At 48.3% G+C, this 26,171-nt stretch overlaps 7 protein-coding genes across 7 annotated transcripts; 5 read left to right on the top strand and 2 right to left on the bottom strand.

Moving 5' to 3' along the window:
* The first annotated feature begins 4,359 nt into the window (after positions 1 to 4,359).
* On the top strand, positions 4,360 to 5,448 carry BO80DRAFT_194329 (uncharacterized protein). The gene is made up of 2 exons (XM_025714142.1): positions 4,360 to 5,050; positions 5,105 to 5,448. Exons 1-2 carry the CDS (start codon positions 4,596 to 4,598, stop codon positions 5,331 to 5,333), a joined length of 684 nt encoding a protein of 227 aa, XP_025571688.1. The 5' UTR covers positions 4,360 to 4,595; the 3' UTR covers positions 5,334 to 5,448.
* A 1,430-nt stretch (positions 5,449 to 6,878) lies between these two features.
* On the top strand, positions 6,879 to 7,761 carry BO80DRAFT_194322 (uncharacterized protein). Its single transcript, XM_025714140.1, has 2 exons — positions 6,879 to 7,411; positions 7,463 to 7,761. Exons 1-2 carry the CDS (start codon positions 6,978 to 6,980, stop codon positions 7,674 to 7,676), a joined length of 648 nt encoding a protein of 215 aa, XP_025571687.1. The 5' UTR covers positions 6,879 to 6,977; the 3' UTR covers positions 7,677 to 7,761.
* BO80DRAFT_194323 (uncharacterized protein) lies at positions 7,762 to 8,102 on the top strand. The gene has a single exon (XM_025714141.1). The coding sequence runs from the start codon at positions 7,847 to 7,849 to the stop codon at positions 8,063 to 8,065; it is 219 nt and encodes a 72-aa protein (XP_025571686.1). The 5' UTR covers positions 7,762 to 7,846; the 3' UTR covers positions 8,066 to 8,102.
* A 1,144-nt stretch (positions 8,103 to 9,246) lies between these two features.
* Positions 9,247 to 11,038, bottom strand: BO80DRAFT_428349 (uncharacterized protein). Its single transcript, XM_025720233.1, has one exon. The coding sequence runs from the start codon at positions 10,844 to 10,846 to the stop codon at positions 9,302 to 9,304; it is 1,545 nt and encodes a 514-aa protein (XP_025571685.1). The 5' UTR covers positions 10,847 to 11,038; the 3' UTR covers positions 9,247 to 9,301.
* A 2,835-nt stretch (positions 11,039 to 13,873) lies between these two features.
* On the top strand, positions 13,874 to 15,375 carry BO80DRAFT_504859 (uncharacterized protein). Its single transcript, XM_025724450.1, has one exon. It carries the CDS (start codon positions 13,949 to 13,951, stop codon positions 15,182 to 15,184), a length of 1,236 nt encoding a protein of 411 aa, XP_025571684.1. The 5' UTR covers positions 13,874 to 13,948; the 3' UTR covers positions 15,185 to 15,375.
* A 70-nt stretch (positions 15,376 to 15,445) lies between these two features.
* Positions 15,446 to 16,471, bottom strand: BO80DRAFT_482409 (uncharacterized protein; the record flags this gene model as incomplete). The annotated part of the gene is made up of 2 exons (XM_025723406.1): positions 15,446 to 15,955; positions 16,043 to 16,471. 2 exons carry the CDS (start codon positions 16,469 to 16,471, stop codon positions 15,446 to 15,448), a joined length of 939 nt encoding a protein of 312 aa, XP_025571683.1.
* A 1,500-nt stretch (positions 16,472 to 17,971) lies between these two features.
* Positions 17,972 to 20,770, top strand: BO80DRAFT_321211 (glycoside hydrolase family 55 protein; the record flags this gene model as incomplete). The annotated part of the gene is made up of 7 exons (XM_025715127.1): positions 17,972 to 18,148; positions 18,216 to 18,834; positions 18,888 to 19,025; positions 19,083 to 19,631; positions 19,685 to 19,960; positions 20,020 to 20,467; positions 20,530 to 20,770. Coding segments are annotated over 7 exons (2,448 nt in total), but the record flags the coding sequence as incomplete, so codon positions are not given.
* Between the last annotated feature and the right edge of the window lie 5,401 nt (positions 20,771 to 26,171).

Raw genomic sequence — 26,171 nt, 5'->3', positions numbered from 1 at the left:
ATTAAGAAAAGTTTTAGTTTACTTAATAATTAAATTTTATTTTAATATATTACTCTCTTCTTAACTGTAAAACTTAATAGAATTTAACCTATTTTATAATTTACTATATTATTAAATTATATTTAATTATTAAAAACTTTATCCAGTACTAGGATCATAATAATTGTCACGGTGCCTGCCTGCCTGCCTGAACCCGCGTGGTTGCCTGAATCCTGCCTGAATCCTGTTCCTGAATACCCTTATATAGCGTGCGCAGTGTAAAGCCATTGGCTTTACATCCTAGTCCTTTTGCTGATAGTGCAGCGGGAAGTACCTGGAATACGCACCCAGTATGCCCCGTGACAATAATATTAATTATTTTTATTTTATTTTAATTAAATAAAAATAATTAAAATATTTTTTTAAATTTTTATATTTATTTTTCCTTTTTACTTCTTATTTATTAAAGAATAGTGGATCTACTATTTATAAAGTTTATAATATTTATAATAGACTCTTTGATTATCTTAATTAATTAATTAATTAACTAATATAGAAGCGCGCACCTTAAAAAAAGAGATTCTTTAGAATTTAAAAAATATATATTAAAAATTTTAAAAATACTACTACCATACTTACTAAACTAAAGACTATATTTATATAATTATAACTATTCTTAACCTAATATCTAAACTTAAAAAATTTAAGAAAGGTGTCTAACTTAATAATAATATTAATTAATATCTTAAATATTAAATTATTTTTAAAAAAGTGTTCTATTTCTATTATTAATAAAATTTTATTATTAATATATTATTTACTGTCTCTAGCACATTCTTAAATTTAGATAAAATTTTTTATAATATTTTAAAATATTAAAAAATCTTACTTTCTACAGTGATTTTTAAGAAATTTAAGACTTGTCTTAATATTAAAGATATATAGATAATCTAAATCTTTAAAATAATATTTATTTTTTTTTAAAAACTATAGGGTATTCTGATATTTTTATTTATTAAAAATTTTATTAATATTAGTTTTTAATTCTTTATTATATGGCTAGGGACTTCTTTATAATTATAATTAATAATATTAATATTAAATATTTTTTAATAATTTTTAAAATATTTATTATTATTACCGGAGCTATCTACACTCTAAGACTATTAAAATATTTATATTCTAGATATATACTAATTACTTTACTATAGATAAAAAGTATTAAAATATTTTTAATAATATTACTCTGGATTCTATTACATTTATAACCAGGAATTAAGAGAATAATAAATCTATAATAATTTTCTATATTAATAAGAATAAGAATATAAATAACCTTAAAGATAATTTAAAGAATAGATTATTATTAAAAAAAATTTAGTTTTATTTTAATCTATTAATATTATATGAATCTAAATATAGATATATACTCGGATCTTATAATCTTTATATTATTATAATCACTAATCTAGACAATATAAAGAATAATTTAAATAATATTTAAATTTTCTATATTAACAGCCTAGCCTGAATAGATGTTTATATTATCTATATCTTTAATATTATCTATAGAAATTTTTTATAGAATTTATTAGATTACTTATTAGCCAGGAAATCTGCAAAAGATTATTAATTAATAATTAATTAATATATTATTTTATTTTAAAAATATTATAATTAAAAGTATATTATATTAGATAAATTATTCTTATAAAAGTTCTATATAAATTACTAATTAATCTATAATTATTAACCTATTTAGATTACCTAATCTTCTTGATCTGTGGTTAAAGATGGTTAAAGTGACTACTTAATCTTAATCTGACTTTAACTATATGGTTAAGAGGATCTTTATATCTTAACCTGACTGCCAGGTTACGGTCAGGTTACGGTTAAGGTATAATGGTCAGGTATAACCACTCTATATAGACCCTTCCTTATTTAAAGGGCCGTATTGAGGTGTTTAGTTAATTAATAAATGAGGATCATATATTTTGATTATGTTAGCCACTATTAAAGTATTTTTCTTCTTCTTTCTGGTTGTAGCCTAGATAGTGAATATAAATAACATCTTCAACCCCCTGAGCCGTAGCTCACAACATATTCTTTTTTGGTTTGTGGGTGATGTCAGTCTTTTAGATAACTATTCGTTATGTGATTGATTGATTTTCAAATATCAACCTAATTAGGCAAACGTGAAGCTATCCGAACCCCATTACACAAAGATTGAATTGCTGTGTCTATAGTAACCTCTTCGTAGGCATTAGAACTAGCCCCCGCATCCACTCTGCGAGTGGTCGACTTAAGTTTAGTGGGTCCATTGCCCCGTGCTGCCACATCCCCGCACGCACCAATAGCGGATGTTCAACAGTCCGCGGGAAAATCCCCAGCTGCCGAAGCCGCGGTTGTCGCCTCAGGCATTGTGGGGAGCCTGAGCCGCTTACGAAGCAAAGGCAGGGTTCTGATTCCTTTGATTGCAAATTATTAGGATAAGATTGTAGGTGAAGCGGACCTCAATGAATCGTACCGCCTGCTCTAGGGACTTACGTAGAGAATATCTCGGTTAGGCCAGGTTGTTCAATACCAAGGTGGGATTGAATGGCTGTGTGCAAGGCTATATGAGCACCACTCCCTTCGCATGATCATCACGACCGTTTGTTTGTCGCAAAGTGCTTGCGTTACAAGGCTTTGAGCGCAGCTGCCAGTGCACAGCTGTAGATTTGCAAATTCATGTTTTCGAATGCCACAACTACTCTAATAGTTGAACTGAGTGTACGATGGTAAAACCACCTAGGTGATGATGCCAATGGGTGTACCAACCGGAGTAGCCGTCTGGATTCACCGACTATTAGAAATCATGAAACGTGATTAAGAGTCCTACTCTTGGCCAATCAGAGGATTTGGATAGTGCTTGGCGAGAGACAGGTTGCGAGAATTGGACTTCTTGCCCAGTGCGGCGGAAATGTGAATGATGACTAGCATTTTCGATGGCCATGGGATCAGATGTGGGGGGGAAGGCAAGCGACGGGAAGCAAACAATCATACGAAAGAGGAATAAGCGAACCAAATGGGATAAAGAAAAAGGAACGATGATCCGGGCAAAGAAAGCATTGGAAAGAAGTCAAAAGGGCGACAAGGGTTGAATCATCACAGACGGAAGAAAACCAGACAAAGAGAGTGGACGAAGTAGGATGGCCAAAAATGTTTGCTTGACCTGTCGCAACGGGCGCTCCGGCACCTCCGGGCAAGGTGCCTCGCTGGTCAGCCTGGGCTGGAAGTAGGTTCCGGCTACGGATTCACCAACCTGGCTTCCGGTGCGTCAACAGCCAAAAGAAAACATGACAAGGATTCGGCGGGCTAGAACACGGAAAAAGCAAATAGGTACTTTGTACCAATGAAACGATGAGAAAGTACGAAAAGGATGTTATTGGTGCTTTTACATCTCTGAAGTGACCTGTCACACCCGAGAATAGGGGAACCTGCACCTACGTGGTGGACGATCGCAATTCGGCACCAATGACAGCAGAAGTACCATTTTCTCCTGGAAACAAGCTTATCACCGCCTGAAACGGGCTAGAATACTGTGGGCTGATTCCTCCGTGATAGGGATAGTTCGCACGGTCATCCCCTCTGCTGCTCTCTGTCCACCTCCACGTCAGCCATTTGGCTTATCCAATATCTATCGTCCACCACCATAACAAATGCTGGCCTTTTGAGGGCTATCTTTGCTGTAGAGCATGGGCATTGCGTCTCAAAGTGCTCGGTACTGGGGGCTATAAGCCAAGCTGTGGGATTACCTGGAAATGCATACCATTTGGCAACAAAATAATCAAGGAAAAAAAAAAAAAAAAAAGAAAGAAAAGAAAAGAAAAGATAAGTGAAAGAGTGAGCGGATAGATACGCCACCTGATCCTGATGACAGTGCAGGACGATAGAGGATGTTAGTCGGAGGTCCCCAACTGCACTGACTGCGGATGGTTGCACATACATTGGTCTTGGTCTGCATCGGCGCTGCTGTTGAGTCGTCCCTCTCGCCAAAGGTACCAGTGGGAAGCACTGACCAAACTAGCCTGATGAGAATTGCTTTGTACTTTTTCTTTCTCCGAACCACCCGTTCGATTGGCCTAGGCCACTATCTGCAGCACAACCCTACCTGATCACGGCGGCGGCAATGCAGGACGCATCCATCCCTGTTGGGTAAATAGGAGCAGGCACCAATTTGCGCCCCGCCCGAGAGGGCAAGTGGTTACACCTGTTCCTTTCACGTACTTTTGCTGTCCCCACTCTCCGCTTCCCCGAAAGTCAAACTGTTTGATCTATCTGGGTGCATGGAGATGGAAGGGTAGGCCTTCATACTGGGCTCTGCAGCGTCTGCACTGAGTAACAGCCCAAGGTCCTCCCACGCCAGGGAATGACTGAAGGTTTGAAGTTGGGCTCAACAGTTGCTATATGCCCTTTGGATACAAATACACCCCCTCGCCCAGCATGAGCTTCTGGCGAGCGTACCCTCCTTTGAGCGTCGGAATCATCGACTGTGTTCTCAAGCATAATCAATTTTGTCCATCCTTCACGTTACCGAGGTCAGTCACATAGAATTTTGCTTCATATTGCTATTGATGATAACCAGTCTCCCAACGATGCCGGCCGACCGTCTTGCCCACAGTCCAACATCCACCCTCACTACCCACCCTGGCAATGCAAGTAACAGCAGGCAATACCATAGCCCCGATTTATCCGGGCAGCGCTACCGCTACGTCCAGTTACCGAACACAGGCCCTCCCCGATCTGAAGCTGCTCCCACCTGTTATCCTATCTGGAGCTACTATCCCGATTCAAGTGTTCCCCAAGCCATTTACCAGATATCAGAGTACAACGGGACGTCGCTGGAGCCTGATGAGAGGCCACAAAGCTATCCCACCGATGGAATCCATGAGGAAATCGCTACAGCACACAACAGACATCCGTCTGAAGGCCATCACCGACATCATCCATACAGGGTTTATTTAGACAATTACGCAGAAAACACCTCGGATGCAATATCTCGTGAACACACAAGCACCTCCCATACAGCGTACGGTCAAAAACTTACTGTTACTGTTCGAATGTTCAATCTGACATCTGATAGAAACCGCAGAGCCTCAACACTGACGTGCGGATGGAACGGCTGCACCTATATCCGACCATTCAATCGACCAGCAGATCTATTACGACACATCAAGAACATCCATGTGTCTCCTCAGTCGTATCCGTGCTGGGTCCCCGGGTGCCATCGGATTTTCAACCGCAAGGATAATTTAGTGGAGCATCTATGCCGGTTTCATCACCTGCAGAGGGAATACCCTGGGCGCAGCTGATTCTCAGTGAAGTTGTTTGGTTTTGCTCATTGTTCCAATTTCAGATGCATAGCGCCAATCACCTATGTCAATGTTTCGTTTTTGGTTCTCTTGTTCTTGCCCATGTCCTTCGAACAGTCTTTTTATTCACATCCAGCTGCAGTCCTTGTCATCCTTGACGAGCTCGCTAGTGTAGTTCACCATCCTGCATTCCTGATTATTGTCACTACTCCACCATGGTACATTGTCAAGGAAAGTCTACCTAGCCTTATCCAAATATAGTTCCAATCGATATTATTGGTCCTATTTCTCCAGCAACCTTAAGCCAATCACGTGAGACAAACCGTTGTGAGGAAAGCACTAACTAATATATACATAGATTAGTAATGATAGGCAATGCACAATTGCGCTGCACTTATCTTATCGATAAGCACTGTAAGTAGTTCAATAGCCGTAGGCAAAAGCAAATAAATAATATACTGCGTATCTTCAAGGATCATCGTGTCCAATCAAAGTCCTGGGTTGGGCATGGCTGTGTTCCGAAATACATGATTGGGCAGCACACTCGCCTTATGTAGCCCATAGTGAGGCGCAGTATGAACCCTCGATGGCGTATGGGAGAAAGGCAACATTATCTAAGTGGCTGTAATTTGTGAAGCGCACTGGCGCTGAGCAATACTAGGTTCACTCTTAAAGAAGTTTCCAGCTTCTATATTTTCTAATAATCTATAAACTTCACAGCTTCAACTTCCTAATCAGTTCCTGCTTTTTTTTTTTTTTTTTTTTTTTTTTTACAGAGACCATGGTCTATCCTATATTGCCGGTTCTCACCGCTTCTCAATGCCTTGGGCTGTAGGCGACCGCAGGTCGTCTGTAGGCCACGACCTAGTAGCTTGCCCTTGTGGCTAACGGCGGCAAACATTACTTTCTATTTCTTCGGCTATCTCGCTCTGACAGAGGTAGAGCACAACCCAGATTCCACCCGATATTCCAGAACGCAGGGTGGGACACCAAGGTTGGAGCCGTCGCGCGGCACGGTCGGCTGCCGCGAGATCCGGTGGTCCGTGTGGTTGCGGAGTATTCCGGTCGCTCTGCCGTCGGTCTCGAATTCACCATCATTTTCATTCTATATCTGTTTCCTGGTCTCCTTGGAATCAATCATCCAGATCTCCTGGACATGGTAAATTCAGCTTGGCCATTTGCCTGCACATCTTACCCTCTTGGACTCATCTCGTGTCAATAGTATCAGAATGACGGTCAGCAGATTGAGCGAGAATGGCATTTCATGGAGGAGAATATAAAACCCAGCCAAACGGCCTCACATGATCGATTCTTAATGCACGTCTTTCGTAACCGGCCTTGCTGTCTCGATTACTGGGCTATCGCCACTTCTGCAGTGGCCTTGCATAAGCGCCCTATGCGTAGGCTCCTGTCAGCTTTGCCTGCAGGAAGCCGGGGACGTAGCTGCCTCATCTTCCGGCCTGAATATTTTGGGAATCTATCGCATCAAAACAGTTATAGTCCCAGTGCCGCTGCCTCCGTCGTATATTTATTCATTTCACTTCTATCCATCGGTTCCTCCAACCGTCCACACTCACCTCCACTCCACTCAGCTCCTCAGTTTGTGCCATATCACTGATAATTCCCTCTTTCTTTCCCGCATCCATGGCTCGGGAGTTTCTGTACCCCCATAGCCGGGGTATCAAGCCCCGATCAGCGGGTGGTGGAAGCGTTTCTACCGAGCTGGGCCCTTCTTACCAATTCTCCGCAGCTAGACAGCCTGTGGGGACATCACAAGCTCGCAGACAATCCCTGATGTATCAGCGGATGGTACCAGCAGACCCCTACTTCAACACCAACGTCTTTGGTGGCAACAGCCATCAGCATGATGCAAGCTATGGAATGGTTGAAAGAGGGCACAACACAATCGCAGCACACAGTCCGAGTGCATATGATGGCAGCTTCTTTGAAACACACCCATCATCCTTCTTCCAAGAGTCGCAGAGTCTTGATCCAGAAAGTATCAGCATCGCGGAATTCCTCCCACCATCGTCGACCAACCCCGTGTATAACTCGAGGGACCCCCAGATTGACACCAAGTTCGTCTTGTCACAGTTCTTTGGGCGTTTGGCAACTGCTAACCGTTGAAGGGAAACACAACCGAGACTCCGCTGTGAGTGGAAGGACTGCACCTATAAGAATGGCTTCAATCGGCCTGCAGACCTGTTGAGACACGTCAAAACCATGCATGTAACGCCCCAGTCCTTCAAGTGTGACTTCCCAGGCTGTAAGAGGACATTCAGCCGGAAGGACAACTTGAGGGGACATCAACTGCACGTGCATCACCGTATGGAGAGACCTTGAGCGACGCAGTGCATAAGCCTTCCATTGCCTGAGAGCTTCCCTTTCTACCTTTTCTTGGTTGACCTCCATTTCGTCCTCGATTCCCTTGATTCTTCCATGTTGGTGTGCATCCGTGGCGTCTACCTTGGCATTTTGTTCCTATCTCCCGTCCGCAGGCAGGTCCTGCACGAATGTCCTTCAAACTGGCTATGCATAGCATTGTGTTGTTTTCCTGTCTAGACAGATTCACTTTCAGCGATACATTTCGGTCCTACTTACCAAGCGTTTCTCATGGTCCCGGCGCAATGATGTATAATGACAAATCCAACCAATCAGAGACCGTTTCCCTCCATGCCGCACACCTCAACCATAGCCGATCACAATCTCGAGTAAACCAAGCCAGCTCCTAGAGCTCAACACTCAGCCTAGAACCTCCCGCATAACCAGAGATTCAAGGTAGTTTATACTCACATACTTCCGCTCCAAGTCGCAAACCCCCCACCTGCTATACGGGTACACGGCATCTCCAAGCCGCATCACGACGTCATCGTACATTCAGCCCCGCGCTATCCGATCTAACCGCCACTCCTATCAGGTTGCATGCCATGCATTAGGGTAGGGGCTGGGTATGCCTCGGGCATCAAGCGTCAGCATTGATGCGTGCATGGGGTCTTTCCTATTATTATCGATCGTCCGTCAGCAATGAGCAGCGTGCATTTTCGTGCTATGCGCGGGGAGCGATACCTATTACAGTCAGGGTGAACTAAGCCTTACTCGTGGTAGCCGCGCATTTAATACAAAAAATCTTCATATGGTCGCAGAGGCAGTTTATGCCCCTCAGATAAGCTGAACTGTATACTTCCGCCTCAATCAGGGCGGAAATTTAGACTTATGCACGTGTAAGGTGTGATGATCACGCGCAGTGACAGCATGCATGCCCAGCATCCACTTACGTCCGCACCCAGGATCATGTGTGGTGTGGTTATCATCTCCGTCTTCTGCACGCCAACATCCTGGACCTGGCGAATTCTATTGGGCCACGCTTGGGTACTGCTGTAACCTTTGCCCCTGTTTGTAGCAGGTATGTCTTGCATCAGCCCTATTGCTTGGAGTAAGGAGCCATGTATCCATAGATTATCTGTGATGGGAAAGGTCTGTGACTTGACCCACTGCAAATAAGCTTTGCTGTATCAGGCACATCAGGTCATGAGACGTCTGCCTGAGGCATACGCTCTAGCCCTAAGTCGGGCAGGCAACGCGCGACATCTACGCTTCTCCATTATCACCATCTTACTGAGGTGATGTTATACAGTATCGGTTAATTCCGATCCAATTATGAGGACATCATTCAGCCCTCCAGGAATGTCCCGTCGATAAGGGATGGATAGGAGATTTATGAATGGGATACACGCATACCAGGCTTGCCTGCCTAAGGCGTGAAGTGGGAGATCCACATATTATGCCTCTGATGAGGCTCGATGGCAAGAGTAATATGCAGCTCATACGCCTTACCGATCCATTTGTATGCACAAATTATGGCGGCTTGTGACTTAATCCCGAGGATGTGACTACATGCATGTCACATTTTTCTTGCATAATCACAGTAGATAGTGCCGAAATAGTTCAGAGACAATACCTGCAGGCTCTCAACTAAAGTAATACGATATTCTCTTCGCACGTGTGCTCCACCTTTTCTCCTTCTCCTTCGCAGCCTCCTCAGCTACATGCTCTGCTACCTCCTCCTTATCTACCTCTTCCCACCGACTCTCCCACTCCCGTTGAGCAGCAAGGGTATACTCATCCGGATCCCATTCCAAAACCCTCGTCTCCATCTCCTCCACTTTCCTCCCCACCAACTCCTCCATCTCAGCCCTCTCCCCGTCATCCAGCAACTGTACCCTCTCCTTCCACCCCTCCTCCCCATCCCCCAACCGTCCAAAAAACCTCTCATCAATCTTCTCCCAAAACACCACATCAAACGCAAAACTATTCATCGCCGCATACACGATCCAAAAATCCCCACTCTCCCAACTCCGCAACATAGGTCCAGAAAGCCGCTGAGTCTCATCCATCCGACCCTGCCCAATCATCACATCTTCACAACTTCTCATCCCCTCAAGAAAGGTATCCAACCGAGACCCAAACACACCACTCCACTCCTCAATACCCCCATCCCAACCCTCCGCCCGCTGCACAAGCAACCACCACGGCGGCGCATGAGAAAACTCCACCGGCGCCGCGTACGTAAACTCCCAATCGACCACCCCGACAATGGTATTATGTTTATTGATCAGGACATTCGAGGGATGGAAATCATCACACCATAATTTGAACGGCCCGGCTTCGTATTCTGGGTCCGTGAGGCGTTTCTCGCGGGCGAGTTTGCGGAAGAGATATCGGGCGATGTATTTGCGGCGACAGTCGTCGGCGGAGAGGATTGCGTCGTTGCGCTGGTGAGTTAGATGGGTTATGTGTAGGTCTGCGAGGGATTCGAGGTATGAGGAGGATGTTTGGTATGTGGTGTCTAGGGAGGGGAGGGTTGATTGTGGTAACCCAGCTAGGCGCACGAGTTCGTTCATGTTGAGGGGTAGGGGTCGGCGGGTGACGTTCCAGGTGAAGTCGTCGAGTTGGGTGAGGGAGCCGATGCGGGGTAAAGAGGGTATGGAGAGTTGGAGGACGATGTGGGCCATTTGTTTGTAGAGTGTTGACAGTGTGTCGGGGTGGATGGTTGGGTTGAGAATGCCGCGTTGTTCGGGTGGAGAGTTTGGGGTGGTGAGGGCGTCGTACATTTTTGTTTCGTGGTCGATGTACTCTGTTACCATGCAGGGGCTTAGATTGAGGGGACTCTCCGCTTTGGTGCCGGAGTGCAGGATGAGTGGAACGGGGATGGCGGTTTGATCCATGATGAATCGGATGACGGCGAGCTCGTTGGTGTGTTTCTCTTCGGGGAAGACGACGGCACCGGGTTGGGAGAATCGGGTCACTACCCCGTCGTAGGACTTGCAACTGAGACGCAGGACGATGTTGTGGGATCCCCGTGCAAGGATGGAGAACTCGTTGACGTCGAAGCCTTTGAAGTGTCCTCGCATGAATTTCGCGAGAGGCTCGCGAGTGTCCTTTTCTAGGAATTGGAGGATCCAGTTGTTGGCGATCTTCTCGGATGCTTCCTGGGCTAGGCCGTCGGGATGCATTTCTGTTTGCATGGTGCGAAGTGGTGGGTGGGATAATGTAAGGGGGCTCAAGGGGTGTATCGAGGCAGGTAAGATGCTCAGGGAACAGGAAGTTCTGATTCTAGATAGTGTCTAGTCAGCATTCGATGAAAGGGTTGAAAGAATGAAGTAGTGGGAATGGGAAAGTGAGCAGGAATGAACTAGACAAACGGGGACAAAATTACCCTAATGACGCAGATCTCGTCCTAGTTAAGGCTGGAGGTTGCGTCTATATATACAGACGGCTGTCTGGCTATCAAGGGCGTCTCACTCCACCTTCCGGAGGGAGGCGGGGAAAATAGGGGATCTCCAGGCATCATCACATGACTTCATCGGAGTGTGACACGTCTCAATGGATGCACAACCTTTTCTAGGCGTCAGCGCAAGGCTGTCTGCTGGTCTTGATCGACCCGACAAGCAAGTCACCATAGTCAGATAGGTAGACATTGGTATCGAGCGGAAGCCAACGGCTTAGTTGAAAGGGGCATTTTATTGAACTCATGTTGATGAGAACTGGTGAGTATTAGATAGCACTCCCCTTACAGTCTGTTTTAATATTTAACCTTCGATCCAGATCGGACGAGTGGGTCGGCCTGTGCTCGGACCGCGTGGGTTCTTCCGTGGGTGGATCAAATAAAAGCGGGGCAGAAGTCGAGATCTTCTCGGGGTATTTGCTCGGGGCCAAAGGGAGAAACTCAGGGACAGGAGGAAACGCAATTTGATGGAGTAAAACCCGTCTGAGACCATATTCGATTGGAAGGCTATTAACGTACTTGAGCAAGGTTTGAAAGGCGTAGCAAGTAGAAAGTAAGATTCGACGAAAAAAAGCTAGAGTTTAATAGTGTGCTGGCGTAATACGGTAAGAATACCAGACTACTCGGACCCACATATGCACCGCCACTTACACCATCCGGACGAGTAGCCACATTATGACTAGTCACAGGCAGCATGACTAGGTAGAATTTCACTCCAATCTTAAGGGCTGGAACGGTTGATGATCTGAGAAGACAGGCTCTGAGTATCATTCCTACATAATAAGAAATACCTTTCTGCCAGCAACTGCACACTCCGTACGCATTAGACAGCGTTTGATAGCATAATTCAGGCCAGTCCCCGATCACTGGGGACTGCTTTTCCATTGCTATCAGAGTGCTAGAATTAAAGGAGTTTCATAACTAGGAAGACTAGTGTACATTCTTTTGGTGTTCAAGATCAATTACCGTATGCATCGAATCGGAAGGTAGGAAACTCCGGTATCGACACACGCGAGCATACATCAAGATAATTCCCAACTCAGAAATATAATCTTTCCTAGCCGATTCCAAATGACCAACAGAAGCAGATCTAGAGCATAGCACTGACAGTCAGCGAGCCGCTTGCTCTGGCTTTAGGTCTTCTCGCCCGGTCGGGTGCTTGTGGAAACAAGTCCTCATCGTCGAAACCGTCCGGGACATGTGTCCGTAGCCATATCAGCGTCTCTTCATTCGCAAGGAAGGAACATGCAGAGACATGGTTTGTGCAATCAATGCTGTAACGACATATAGACCCATCCTATGTGTGCCAGCGATGGCAGGAAAGGACGACTCGATAAGAATGATCACTATTATCATGTTCATTTCGGCCAGTGGTGATTCACACCGATAGGGAAAGGCCAGACTGGCGGAGCGCGGATACACAGAATTATATACTGTTGATGATCCTGGAGCAGAACTTATCAGAGTAACGTCTTCGCTGGATCGGTTGAAGAACATAGCATGATTGTGCTCCATGCGCGTAAGCGGGTGTCGAATTTCGACAAGTGATAAGAGCACCATAGGAATCGGGAGTTCTGAATGCATCGGCACTTCAAGAATATGATCCCTGAAAGTATACCCCCATCGTCCGTCTGGTTCATGGTTGTCCTTTTGACATCTAGCCCTAGACCCCTGATCTGAACTTAGTAAATATATCTGGATAATATCTTCGCCTTGTGTCTTCTACCCAAGGATACCTTCGATTAACCACACACCAAAACCGGATAGACTGTAGGTTTCTGCAGCGCTGCTGCATGCATGTGTTTGTCTCCGACGATCGTGAATCTACCTGGCGTTCCAAAATGACCCATGAACCGTGAACTAGGACGAAATCGTTCGCGGGACTCATTTCAATCAACTGAAAACATATGACGAATCTAGGCGTGAAACTCTTCCCGATCCACGACATTGGATGCCTTTCAAGCCATCATTAGTAGGTGGGAAAATATCAAGCATGACCGACGGTACTTCTAGGCTTGACAAGCCCGGCCCAACAACAGCCATATGGAGGCTCATCAGAGGATGTATATGTGGGGTGAGAGATAGCTGGAGGAGGAGCCTGTTTGAAGGAGGGGTCCAGTCCAGGCTCTGTACTCAGCAAGGTCGCTTATAGAATAGTCCGAATGAGGTTGTGTATAAATAAGTGGCCATGGAAACTATGAGAGAGGCTGGACGTTATCCAGTCCATCATAAACTGTCCGACCGAGTCGGTATCCAGCCCTTGAGTACTTGACCCATGAGCTGAGGGCAATCAGTCCAGGATGTCCATGATGAGGTGGCAGCCCAGGTTGGCAGCCTCGGGGAGAATTCTTGTGCCTTGTGGGTAGTGTCAAAGTTTGAACACAAGGTAGAAGGGGGTGAGGGCTTTATGTATTCCACATTGGTCCAGTATGATTTGATCCGAATTCTGTATGCTGAGGGAGATGCCTTCCTGAATCAAGCGTTGGATAGGCAGATTTCTATGGTAGAGAGCAATTGTCCTTCGGCATAATGCAATTACCGCTGCATTTATTGACAGATATTGGAACCCTCAGTTAGGTAAATGAATGACCCGTCCATGTAACTGTAATCATTTCCAGGGCTTAAGGGGTGCTGTTATGGTCACGTGGTCAGCAGGCAACAGCGCAATTCCGCTAGTGTCGGACATCGGCTTGTTCGGCTGTATAAATATGTTGTCAGCGCCCAATGGCTCGCCTTCCGGGTCTATCTTATCCTACTCCAATCACTGTTCTTTCTTCGACCGATTACCCTTTCAAGTCACCTGATCCGCCATCATACTTTGAAGCAAACTATGTCTCCAAACGGTCATCCCGACCTTTTTGCCACCTTACCATCGCCAATATTAGCAATGGTCCTTGAGCAGCTGGAGGATCTGGCCTCTTTGCACAGTGCATATCGCGCATCGCCAGCCATCTTTTCCCTGTTGCACGAAGATGGCACTGCCCGTCGAGTTGTCGAGGCAGTCATGGAGCTCAGCGTGCCGGAGGAAACTCATATCCTGATTCGCAAATTTGCCCGTCTACGATACGACCGTGCAGTGGCAGGGGTGAATGACTTTATACACAGATATATAAAAAACACCACCGAATACACCCAACTACCCCGGGACATCCCAGTGTCAGCTTTATGCGATATTTTAACCGCATCATCGACTGTCCGCTACCTCGCTCATGCTGGTATGCATGAGATGATTGACCGATGCATGGCATTGGAGATGTATCAAATGGAAAATCCCAAGCTGAAATATATCCGGAATGCTCATCGGACACCCGCACTGTGCAATTCTGAGTACTTCCCCGTGCCAAAGCCACCGCGGGTGCGATACCAACAAGAGGATGCTGGACCCCCATCACCTGCGGAAGAACAAATAGCCATGCGCGCCATCTGGCAGCTTTTCCTCATCTGGGAGCTGCGCAGTGGTGTGGTGAAGAGTCAGTGGATGTGGCCCGCTAGCGAAGTATCCAAATTGCAGGATCTGCACTTCGACGAGATTTGGCAGCACTCCTTGTTCAACAGTGTCATTGAACAATCGCGGACAATGGCCGATTGTCGCTGCATGTTTCCAGCCTTGCCGTCTTCCGTGGAAAGATATCGCGCTGCCAAGTCCCTTGCCTGCACTGCACAGTGGCGTCTTTCCTGCAACTGCGCTCCTCGATCAGCTTCCCAAATCAAGCGCATTGACTCTATGAACTGTACTTCAGCTTATTCCTTTGTCCTCGTGGTATTGTCCGCATGGTATACATCCCCATGTCGATATGTGGAGTTTCGCTCTTTCCGCCGGTTTGGTTTTGCAATTTGGGACCATCAACGAATGGAAGCATTTGGTCTTCTGTACCCAGACCGTGGGGCGCCCCCGACTTCTCAAAGTCCCAGGTCAGAGGCCGACCAATATGTCCGGTGGGAAAGTATTTTGAGTGAAGAGGATCTGCAGGATATCGAACGCAAACGGAGACACTTTTGGCCAGGGAGAGAGATGGTTCATGTGGAGTCCCGCCATTCCATCGACCTGAATTATGAGCTACCTTGACCTACAGAGAAATATATCGAGTCATTATAGAGTCCTTCATAGTCCCCCCTCATACATCCATAGCGGTGGTCTGATACATCTAGCCCCTTGTGCTTCATGCCCTTCACATGGCTCGTGGAGTCTCATGCGCATACTCACTTACCACCCTCTGGAGTCTTTACGGTCTGAATTGGCGACAATCAAATTTTAATACACTTTAAGACAACTAACGCACCGAGGCAGCATGCTGCGTATATGACCCGCAACTCTGTATCTAATACATCAAGAAGACGCCTCTGTAGACGAATCAGTCCAATCCACAATCTCAAACGCCATATTGACAACTGGATCACCGTCCGGCAATGGGTCCTTCGACCGAAACACCGAGACCGACTTGATCGTTTTGATCCCCAGTTGCGACTTGTGGTTAATCAGGAGCCAGGCCACCCCAAACCCATTGGGGGTACCCAGCAGTGCATTGAAATCCTCGGTACCCGCTTCACGCTTCAGGGGAGCCTTATAACCTCCAATCTTCTGACCATTCGCCACCTTCTCGATGACGGCCTCAGAAACCCCGTTGGAGACACTGAACTGGATGACGGCCCTCAAGGTGGTCACATCGTCCGCCAATTTGGCCCAGTTCAACCAAGCTACATCCGACCACTGAGACAACTTGACGTATGGTTGTCCCTTGGCCCCGATCTCCTTGTTGTTGCGCGGGCCATAGATTTCGTCTGCGACGATTAGGCCGTCATCCGGATAGTAAACATCGGCATATCTAGCTCCACTGAGCTGTTCCAAGTCAGCAATCCGAGGGCATTACGAGAACCAAGCCCGATCCAATAATCGGAGGCATGTTATCTTGTGAGGCCTACTTACTGGATAAAAAGTACCGTCAACAGTGACATCCTTGTTCTGGCGGTGTTCCACAGCCTGTCCCCCGTCGTTGTCCATATCTAGTTGGACGGACATGTAGTTGTCCAGAACATCCTCGTAACTACCCTCCGTATAAGCTGGCCAAAGCTGCCATCCCCATGTTTCGAGGGAGCTATATTCGGTCCAGGGGCTGGACACGGCAACCCCGGGCTTATACGTCTCCATGTAGGCCTGTGCCCCCTCCTCCGTGTTGCTCATGAGGCAGTAGAGCGCATTGCCCTTTGCCACGGCTGTGTTGTAGGTATCGTCTGCGTCGGCCGCGCTGCAAAGCGTAGTGAACAACTCCAGGAAGAGGAGCAAGAAGAGACCGCCGAGCCATCGCAGGGAAGGACTGCTTTCCCGTCGGGGCGGGTTTCGCAGGGAGATCCGCATGGTGAAGAAGGCAATGATGATAGAAAAGACAGTGGCAATTGACTCAAGGTGGGAATAATGTACACTACCGCAATTGGTGGCCAGAAGACCATTTATATTTCAGGCAGTAACTCAAGTTCGTAGCACCGCCTAGATGTCCCTCATTCGAAAATTTGCCCCTTGCCGGACATCCGTCTTTTCCACCCTGGCAGCCTCATGGCTTGGTACTAGTGGAACTGGCGCAACTCAAGTTTGATTACTGCTTACTCGAACAAATCGGAATTCCCTCAACAGTTAGGTCTGACCACAGACACTCGAGCAAGAAGCCATGTCCCTATCTACAACAGGCAGCTCAGGGTAGTGGGTTGGGGCTGACAATTGAACCAAAGCCCCACCCGCGTGACGGCTAGTTCCGCATTAGGGTTGGTAAAAGCTTCACTATCAACAGCCGCTCAAGCCGTCCAATCAAAACCACCATATGGTGCACTAGCGTGGTGGCCTTGCTTACGGGGAAGAAGTCATGTCCGGAATGAAAATTGGAGAATGGTTCGCGAAGGATCGAATGGTTGCTCCCGGATTTCCGGACTGCCAATCGGAGCGCCGAGGTTCAACTTTAGCGCTTTGCAGGCAATAGCTTGTAAGCACTACCCCTGCCTTAGCGCAGGATTTCTTGTTTGCTTGCTGCCTTCAGGGCTTTCTCCACCCGATGACCGTGACGAGGTGACAGGCACGGAGATTACACCTCGGACCATGCCTTCCGGCTGACACCTGAGAGCCTCTATGTTTATCCAGTCCAGCCTCGCCCAGTATACTCCGGATTTTGGTCATAATAAGAACCCCTGGCCAGCACCGTCAAGATGCTCAGCATGTCTCATCAGGTCTGAGAACTGATACCACACTCGCTTCTGTGCTCTTATCCCCTTGGGGAAGTCATTCATTTGTCCGTTTCCTTGTCTGTTTCCACCATGGCAACCCGCTCCCCTCGTTTAGGCGGGGGTATGCCAGTCATTCTTTACCTTTCTTTCTTCTATATATCTACGATCTTTGCTGTTCTTAGTCCCATTGTGGAGTTAGAACTTCCAGAGCTGCCGGCTGGATATGATACGTCCAAGCTTCCTCTGGGAAAGCCCAAGGTATGTGCTTCCTCGTTTGCTCGGTGATCATCACTAAGAAGCGTCGGTAGACGCCACCGCCGTACATGGTCAACAACCAAGGCAATTACTTCGGCGCGGCCCCTGATCGAGGTACATAATCATCCAAGCCCAAGTCCCATCCGATGACTATTCAACTAACTTTAGTGCAGGCACCTTGAACGGCCCCATCACCTCAGACGCTCAGCTGCTCCATTACGATCAGACCCAGCAACATGCTGCCAACTCTACCACTGCTGGCAATCATACAACACGGGCAATCCATCGGAGATCCTCCGACTTCTGGATGGATGGAATCACCCATGGAGAGGTAACACACCCTTTCGCTGCCTCAGATATCGACCTGAGCTAACCGGCCAACTTTCACGTCCAGATGCCTTTTGCACCTAGCGGCTACACATTCTACCGTAATGTCATGGACTATGGGGCCACGGGTGATGGCAGCACTGATGACACGGCCGCCATCAACCGGGCCATATCGGACGGCAATCGCTGCGGCGAGAACTGTGGATCAACAAGCGTCCTGGGGGCTCTGGTTTACTTCCCTGTAAGTGCTCTCGATGAAAGAAGGTATACCCCGGGTCTGCGCATTTGCTAATGACCTCCACTACCAGCCCGGTACCTACCTGATCAGTACACCCATCGTGCAGTACTACTACACACAATTCGTGGGCGACCCCAACGACCGACCCGTCATCAAGGGATCTGCCAACTTCAGCGGCATTGCTCTAATTGACACCGACCCCTACATTCCCGGAGGAGACGGTAGTGAATGGTACATCAACCAAAACCAGTTCTACCGACAGATCCGGAACTTCGTGCTGGACATGACCGCGATGAACTTCACCAACTACGACGCGGGCCAGGAATATGTGCCCACTGGTATCCATTGGCAAGTGGCGCAGGCAACCTCGATGCAAAACATCTACTTTGACATGCCGGAATCCACGTCCGAGGCAGCCACCACGGCGGTGGGCATCTTCATGGAAAATGGATCTGGTGGTTTCCTCAGTGATTTGGAGTTTTATGGTGGTAATATCGGGTTCCGTGCTGGTACTCAGCAGTACACTGCGCGCAATCTCAAGTTCACTTCCTGTCTCACTGGTGTGTCCATGATTTGGGACTGGGGTTTTACGTGGAAGAATGTCGAGTTTGACGCGGTGTGGGTGGCCTTTGATTGCACCAGCGTGGGCAGTGAAGATAGCCAGGGGACGGGCTCGATTGCTGTTGTGGGTAAGTCGAGAGCAGACAAAGATGTGCAGTCACTAGATGCTAATGGTGTACAGACTCGACGTTCTACTCGGTTCCATATGCCATCACCCTGCGCAATGGTGGCCCGTACCCCGACATCATCCTCGATAACCTGCTTGTTCAGGACTCTGCGAGCATCGTGTTGATTTCGGGTGGCGATACTCTTTTTGAAGGTAAATTACTTTCTATGTCATTCGTGATTTTTTTTGATCCAGACTAATTGATGGAAGGTTCCTCGGGATCAATCTACATTGAGTCCTGGGCATATGGAAGACGCTACACATCACTGGACGGATCTGGCACCGAGACCTACGGTCTCCTTGACATCGCTCCCCAGAAGCCCGACAGTCTTCTGGACGGTGATGGCGACTACTTCACCAAGTCTCGCCCCCAGTACGAGAGCTACTCGGCCAGTGAGTTCATCGTGGCCACAGCAAACGGTGTTAGTAACGACGCCACCGGAGATCAAACCGATGCCATCAACACCTTGCTCAGTGACAATGTGGGTTCCCCCATCTTCTTCCCCGCCGGTATCTACATGGTCAAAAGTACCGTGTTTGTTCCCGTCGGCTCCATCATTGTGGGAGAAGGGTGGTCTCAGATCATGGGCACGGGGGAATATTTCGAGGATGAACTCAACCCCCAGGTAATGGTCCGAGTTGGTTACGAGGGAGATGCCGGCATCATCCAGATCAGTGATATGCTGTTCACCGTCAAGGGACCCACTGCCGGTGCGGTTCTCATGGAGTGGAATGTCCATGAATCCACGCAAGGATCCGGTATGCTATTTGTCCCTTTTGACACACATCAACACTAATTCAAGCCTCTGCAGCTGGCATGTGGGATTCGCACTTTCGTGTCGGTGGTGCCAACGGAACGGATCTCCAAATGTCGGACTGCCCCAAGTCGACTGACTCCGTTAACAAGGACTGTATGGCGGCCAGCATGTTGCTACACCTGACGCCTTCCTCCTCGGGATATTTTGAGAATGTGTGGGCGTGGGTAGCGGACCATGATCTTGATGTTGAGATCAGCAGCAGCGCTACGGATACCTCAGCCACGCAACTCAACATCTACGTGGCCCGAGGAGTGTTGATTGAATCACAGGGTAAGTGACTAGCAGGACCTTCATGATATGATAAGCCGCTAACACTCTGGGCTCCATAGGCCCAACCTGGTTTTATGGATGCGCCTCGGAGCACAGCATTCTCTATCAATACCAGCTGTACAATGCCCAGGACATCTACCTGGGGCATATCCAAACGGAAACCCCCTACTTCCAGGACACACCTGCTGCGGATGCCCCTTACACCATCGGCACTTTTGAATCGGATCCTACCTTTGAGGACTGCACGTCCGACTCGAACTGCGAGAAAGCTTGGGCGTTGCAAGTTTTGAATTCCGAGAATGTCTTCATCTACAGCGCCGGGTTTTACAGCTTCTTTGAATCCTACAGCGAAGCCTGCATTGATGATGCAACCTGCCAGGAGCGTCTCGTGGAGACGAGTTATACCCAGGGTCTGTGGATGTACAACTTGTTCACGATCGGTGCAACCGAAATGGTTTATCCTGCTGGCGGCGTCATCCCTCCTACCTATCAGGGTGATAACAAGAAGTAAGCACGACCTACCCTTTTTCACCTGGATTCACCAAATGGCTGATTACCCCGTAATGCAGTGGCTACTCCACCGACATTAGCGCTTGGCTGGTCCTATCTGAGCAAGGCGGAGACATTGGGAGTTCCGGCAATGAAGAGGAGGATGGATCCGGTATCGTCTATATCGATCCCATCGTCTTCGGAGAGCCCAGCCCTACTGTCCAATGCTATGACCCGTGCACTATGGTCCTGCCCACATCCACCATGTCGAATTCTTCCACCATTACCTACGCTCCCTTCACGACCACTATCATTGTGGGTGGGAGTATCGTCTCGAGCAACGTCGTCTCTACTCCATATACCACCACAGTGGTTGAGAGTGGCAGCACGGTCACCACCACCATCACGACGCCCTATACCAGCGCAGTGGTGGACGGCGGGAGTACCATCTCGACGACCATCACGCCCCTCCCAGGTTAGTCAGGTTGTCCTCATCTTGAGCTCCAGCTAACCGACATGTCCGTATCTAGTGACGACCAACCTCATCAGCTTCTGGCCGGTTACTGTTCCATCAGGTCAAAGTAGCTTCACCTTCAACATGACCACCAGCTTCCAACCGCCGCCTGTCACGATTAGTGCAGGTGGTCAAGTCATCGTGATCACCCCCCCAGCACAATCCACGCATTATGGATCCTGGGACTCCACCGAGCCTTACAATACGATCTTGCCCACGACGGTGGTCACTTCCGGCAACACTACCCAGACCTTCTCTGAAGCACAGATTACCAGCTTGGCCACGATGACCACTACGACCTACATCACGACCACCTTGGGCGAGAGTGACACCGGATCAACCACGGCCACAACCACGACAGGTGGCTCTTCATCCTCCTCCACTACCGTGGTCCCCGTTGTCATTCCAGTGACCAAGGGTGGTTTCTACTGGTCACCGGTCCCGAACATCAAAGGACCCAAGTTCCCTAACCCTACGCCACCAGGATTCCCCGAGATTCCTGACCCATCTTGCTTCAAATTCCTCGATATCTTCTCCATCGACTGTCCCCCAAACAACAACAAAGCGGACCCAACCACCCACTATAGCCGTGGGCCCAACTCCCCAAGCTGCAGCAGTGGCTGTGGAACCCTGCCCCGTAAGACCGGTAGCTCGTCTTCGTCCTCGTCTTCCTGCACGACTCAGACCGTCACGTCCTGTCGAACCTACACAACTGCTACCCCCTATTCCACCGTCTGCGCCGAGTACGAGGGCTGCGAGTGCAGCACCAAAACCGTGACCGACTACCAGGTCTCCTGCGACCTCACCACGTGCAGTACCACCGGCTCTAGCGTGAAGACCGGCTGCTACGTGACCGAGGACTCCTCCACCACGGGGGAATACTGTGTCAGCGGAGTCACCGTCCTGCCCTGGGATGACCAAGGTAACAATGGTCTATCTGAGTACCTGACTCTGGATACCGGAACCCCTACGACGACGTATCCTGAATCAGTCATCATCTCGGGCACAACCTATACCCCAACCTCGGGCATCATCACGGTTGGTAGCACCACCATCTCCATCCCGTCCGTCAGTGCCAAGGTTACCACCACCATCAGTGGGACGCCTGTGGTCATTGCTCCTGGATATACTGGGGCTGTTACATCCTCCACCATCACTGCCTCCTACATCACTACCACAGACACCGCCGTCCCGGGCAGCTCGGTTGCTGTCACGACTGCCACGCCCACCCGGACATCCACCGCAACCTCAACCTCAACCTCAAGCGAGACCAGCAAAACCACCACCAGCACAACCAGCAAGACCAGCAAGACCACCACCAGCACTACCACTACATCTACCACCTCCCCCCTCCCCACCAAAGGCATCGAAGGCTACGGCGTCCTCCTCGACAGCGGCCTCTCCTTCGAAGACATATGGGCGGTAATCCCCTACGACGTGGGGGTGACATCCAAGTTCCCCTGTGATGAATTCCTCTCCAATACCAAATCCATGCCGGGCAAAGACGGGGTATATTCCTACCCGTCGACGTGGAAGTTCACGACCGATGTGCAGGGTTACACGTCATGCACGTACATCAACACCAAAGCGCCGAAACAAGCTACGGGGACACTGCATTGTCCGGATATTACGACGCCGGTTCTCTGTCCAACTGATACGGGAAAGTCGGATTGTGTTATTGGGGAGGAGGGCGTTTTTGCGGATAAGTTGTTTTATTGTTTGTTGCCGTGATCACAGCTGCAATTATGTGGGCAATACTTTAATTCAATGGGAATTTTGGACTAGGCTGTAATGAAGCTAGTTTATATCAGGATGCTGTATAATACTTGTCCCCGTTGATATGAACCCTCCCATGTTCTCGACAATATGACACCAGTCACCGTCCCTCCCCTACTTGATCTATATTCCCATATTGCATTAACCCTCCCCCGAATACCTAGGGTTGCGGAAAGCACCCGCCCTTTTTGACCGTCCTTCCATCTCCCTCTTCCCTCAGCATAGCATCACGTATACAATGTATGAATGTACCGATCATCTTCAATCCAGTATATAACTATACCTATACATTGACTGCACGCAATGCCTGGCTGTCAATCCACGTAGAACCACAGACCCGACGCCTCCAACCCAATATCCTCAGACGAACACCCCACACCAGTGAGTATGAATCCCACTTGGTCTTCCGCCCTCCTCCAAGTCAACCCAAAGACCACGCAGTTGAGTGGTTGTCTGTCCGTGCGCCCCCCCACATGGGACTCAGTATGTTGAGCGATCTCCCCATTCATGTACTCCAGGAACCATACACAGATGAAGACAAGGAAGACAGCCCCAATTCGATTTCATTTGAGATCTTCTCATAAACACAGACATACCCAGGACACATGCCTTGTTGAATAGTCTGTGAGGGCTTGCCGGACTCACGGGCTGTCCTGAGCCAGTGGTGGACGCCACCATGATACTGGACTTGGAGAAGAGGGTCGGGATGTATCGTTGGTTAAGAGCTGATGGTTCTGGTGATTGGTGTAGGAATGAGGTGTAAGGACGGATTCATGCCTTGATGGAATGGATGTTCAATCAGAAAGACACATAATGGGAGCATGACGGAGGAGATTAGAAGAGGTTCTATTAGAGTCTGGGTTTGAGGCTCCTGGGCTCTGATACTGTCGCTTGAGGTGCCATCATGGGGAAGAGGAGTCAGGGTACCGATGGAAGACTTCACTCATGATTTGGTTGAGCGCAGTGTGTCTCTAGGAGCTTGATCGATGAAACGAATTCATGGGACGACTATTTCTAATGGAATAGTCAGGCCACGTGGTGGACGCTTGAATGATGGTGTCGGCAAGTCAGTATCGGAGCATGTATTTGAGGTCAGGAGATTCCTGTATAGCTTCAAATTCGAAGAGAGGAGTCAGTGAGATACACCGCGACTTGATGATACGATGAAGCGCGTTCCGGAAGCTCGTCCGACAAACATCATTGGTATGATAAGTATTGCAGGCAGACATGTGGTACGCCTGTGTCGAACTCGCGAGTCCTCCCTTCCAATCCCAACGTCGACCTCGGCGTCAACCACACGGAAGTCCATCAGACATATCTTCCGACCCAAATCCACCCATCAACCCAGCCGATACCCACCAACCTGATGGCAGAGAAGACAGTTTATGTGGTAGAAACCCTCTACTCCAAGCCCATGTGCCGTCTGTTGTGGAAAAAACACTTGGTAGGTGCCACAACCGATTCAATCACTTGGCAAACAGCATAACCGCCAAACGACACTCCTTCAACCAGATCCTGAGGATTACCCACACCATGTGCCAACCGCTTCCCCACGAGCTATTCAGCCGTTCCCGCTACTGATCCCCAGCGTTTGCTGAACCCCTGTTGACTGCCTGCTGCAAACGTCATAGTGCGAGTTCCTTTCCAGGACTGTTCCATGTCGCCACACCTCTGTCTCGTGTATCAGACATGTGCGTGCGAGACATCCACCGCTTCTAGCATGTTAGGCGATGATTGCGGGAATGGGATACTGGATTGTTTGGTATCAACAACCGGTGCGGGCAGGTATTCTCGTTCGTGTATATATACTTCCATACGAACCATTGCCGGTGGGTATTCTGCAGCCTAGCAAGCGCTGTGGCGGTGGTGCTTCTGCATTTGTCGAACCGGCATTACCGTCGGGACGGGTCAGACAGCTATGCCTATATCCAGGTGCGTGAGTTGGATCATCCGCCCCCGGGACGAAAGCTGAGCGAGGCGAACGTGGCAGCAGACATTGGCAGGGATAGTTGTATTGCGGTAATGAGGGCCGGGTATCGTCAACAGCGGGTGTAGTATGGCCTTGCAGAACACGGTGGCAGGGCTGGTCCTGCAGGGATATATATATAGGATGAGGAACTGCGAGGAGGAGATGTATTGTAGCTCATCCTGGTTGTTACATGCGGCTTTTTCATGTTCTAGACCCCCATCGAAGAGATAGGGGCCCAGGGGTCGGGGATTGAGCTGGGATGGTTTAGACCATCTGTGTTGATGGATGAGATGGATCTAGCTGGGGGGGAGCAGGGGGTTATATAGACGAAGGCATCGTCTAGATCTGTTAGTTCTTTGGGATGGCCCTTACTGTCGTAGCCTGACTCCGATCAGATATTGGTATCCTCCTATTGCTGATCATCGTCAAGGCATCCGGTGAGGATTATTCCTGGGCAATTTGTATACAATTTCAGCAGACTTCGGTAGGAAGCTGATTGCGCTAGGCTTAAACCGACAGTATATGGTAGCTGGAAGCCATGCCCATTATAGGTTCCGATACGAGGATGGTCATCTCCACCTAGATATGGTTGTCATCGTCACAGGGGGTGCAGCACGTCACACAGTGGCATGGTATCTTCCATTCTGCACTATGTTAATCTAAAGGAAAAGTCCGAGTAATACATCCTTTTAGATATTGCTCAGGTGGAATGTACTAGATCTGATTCCAATAATTCGTATATTGTTTTTGAAGCGCATAGGTACACAACATAGCACCAGAACCCAAGGAACATAGATAGGGAACATAGAGAAGAAATATTATTTTGATGAGCGACAATTATATTACAAAAGAAAGGTAAATAAATTACATAGTTGTATAGCACCTATAATATCGTAAACTGTAGGTCAACTCCTGTTTCTCTTCTAACCTAGTACTTGGAATCTCCGCCTGCAAGATGAGAACGAATATTCATGCAGAAGCATTAGATGGATGTTACCAATCTGCCTTCCTCTGCCTGTATTTAATTTCATCATCATCTAAGAACGTAGATATCTGCAATACCATGCACAACAGCTTGGCTTATGAAGAATGGCCTACACAATCGCGGCCAATATGGCACGTGATGAGGAGCTATGCGATCATTGGCAGTTGGGCCAATTTTATAGTTAAAAATAATCTTTAGAGTTCAGGTCCGTCCCGCCCCGTCCCGCCCGCTGCCAAATTCCACATGGCGTGTCCTGTTTCGGACGAAGACCAGGCAAGGACTCATCTGAGATGTCTCTTCCTGAAGACATCCTGATGCCCAACACGGTCCTGCGGGAGCTGATGGAATGCGGCAAAGGTAGACTCGACTGGGAGTGAACTGAACCCACGTTGCAAAGAAGCCATTTCTCAATAAAATGCCCGTCTTTGACAATTGCATGTTGTATATACTACTGATAGATGACCTCACTGCATGATGG

The sequence above is a fragment of the Aspergillus ibericus genome, assembly GCF_003184845.1.
Source record: "Aspergillus ibericus CBS 121593 unplaced genomic scaffold BO80scaffold_46, whole genome shotgun sequence".
NCBI lineage: Eukaryota > Fungi > Ascomycota > Eurotiomycetes > Eurotiales > Aspergillaceae > Aspergillus > Aspergillus ibericus.
Note: the sequence above shows the minus strand (reverse complement) of the source record. Positions and strands in the feature narration are given on the sequence as shown.

Excerpts from the sequence above, each read along its gene's own strand:
- BO80DRAFT_194323 (XM_025714141.1), top strand. The coding sequence starts at position 7,847 with ATGTCCTTCAAACTGGCTATGCATAGCATTGTGTTGTTTTCCTGTCTA.
- BO80DRAFT_194322 (XM_025714140.1), top strand. The coding sequence starts at position 6,978 with ATGGCTCGGGAGTTTCTGTACCCCCATAGCCGGGGTATCAAGCCCCGA. Across the intron at positions 7,412-7,462 it reads GACCCCCAGATTGACACCAA|GGAAACACAACCGAGACTCC; the intron begins GTTCGTCTTGTC and ends TAACCGTTGAAG.
- BO80DRAFT_194329 (XM_025714142.1), top strand. The coding sequence starts at position 4,596 with ATGATAACCAGTCTCCCAACGATGCCGGCCGACCGTCTTGCCCACAGT. Across the intron at positions 5,051-5,104 it reads ACAAGCACCTCCCATACAGC|AAACCGCAGAGCCTCAACAC; the intron begins GTACGGTCAAAA and ends GACATCTGATAG.
- BO80DRAFT_428349 (XM_025720233.1), bottom strand. The coding sequence starts at position 10,846 with ATGCATCCCGACGGCCTAGCCCAGGAAGCATCCGAGAAGATCGCCAAC.
- BO80DRAFT_504859 (XM_025724450.1), top strand. The coding sequence starts at position 13,949 with ATGTCTCCAAACGGTCATCCCGACCTTTTTGCCACCTTACCATCGCCA.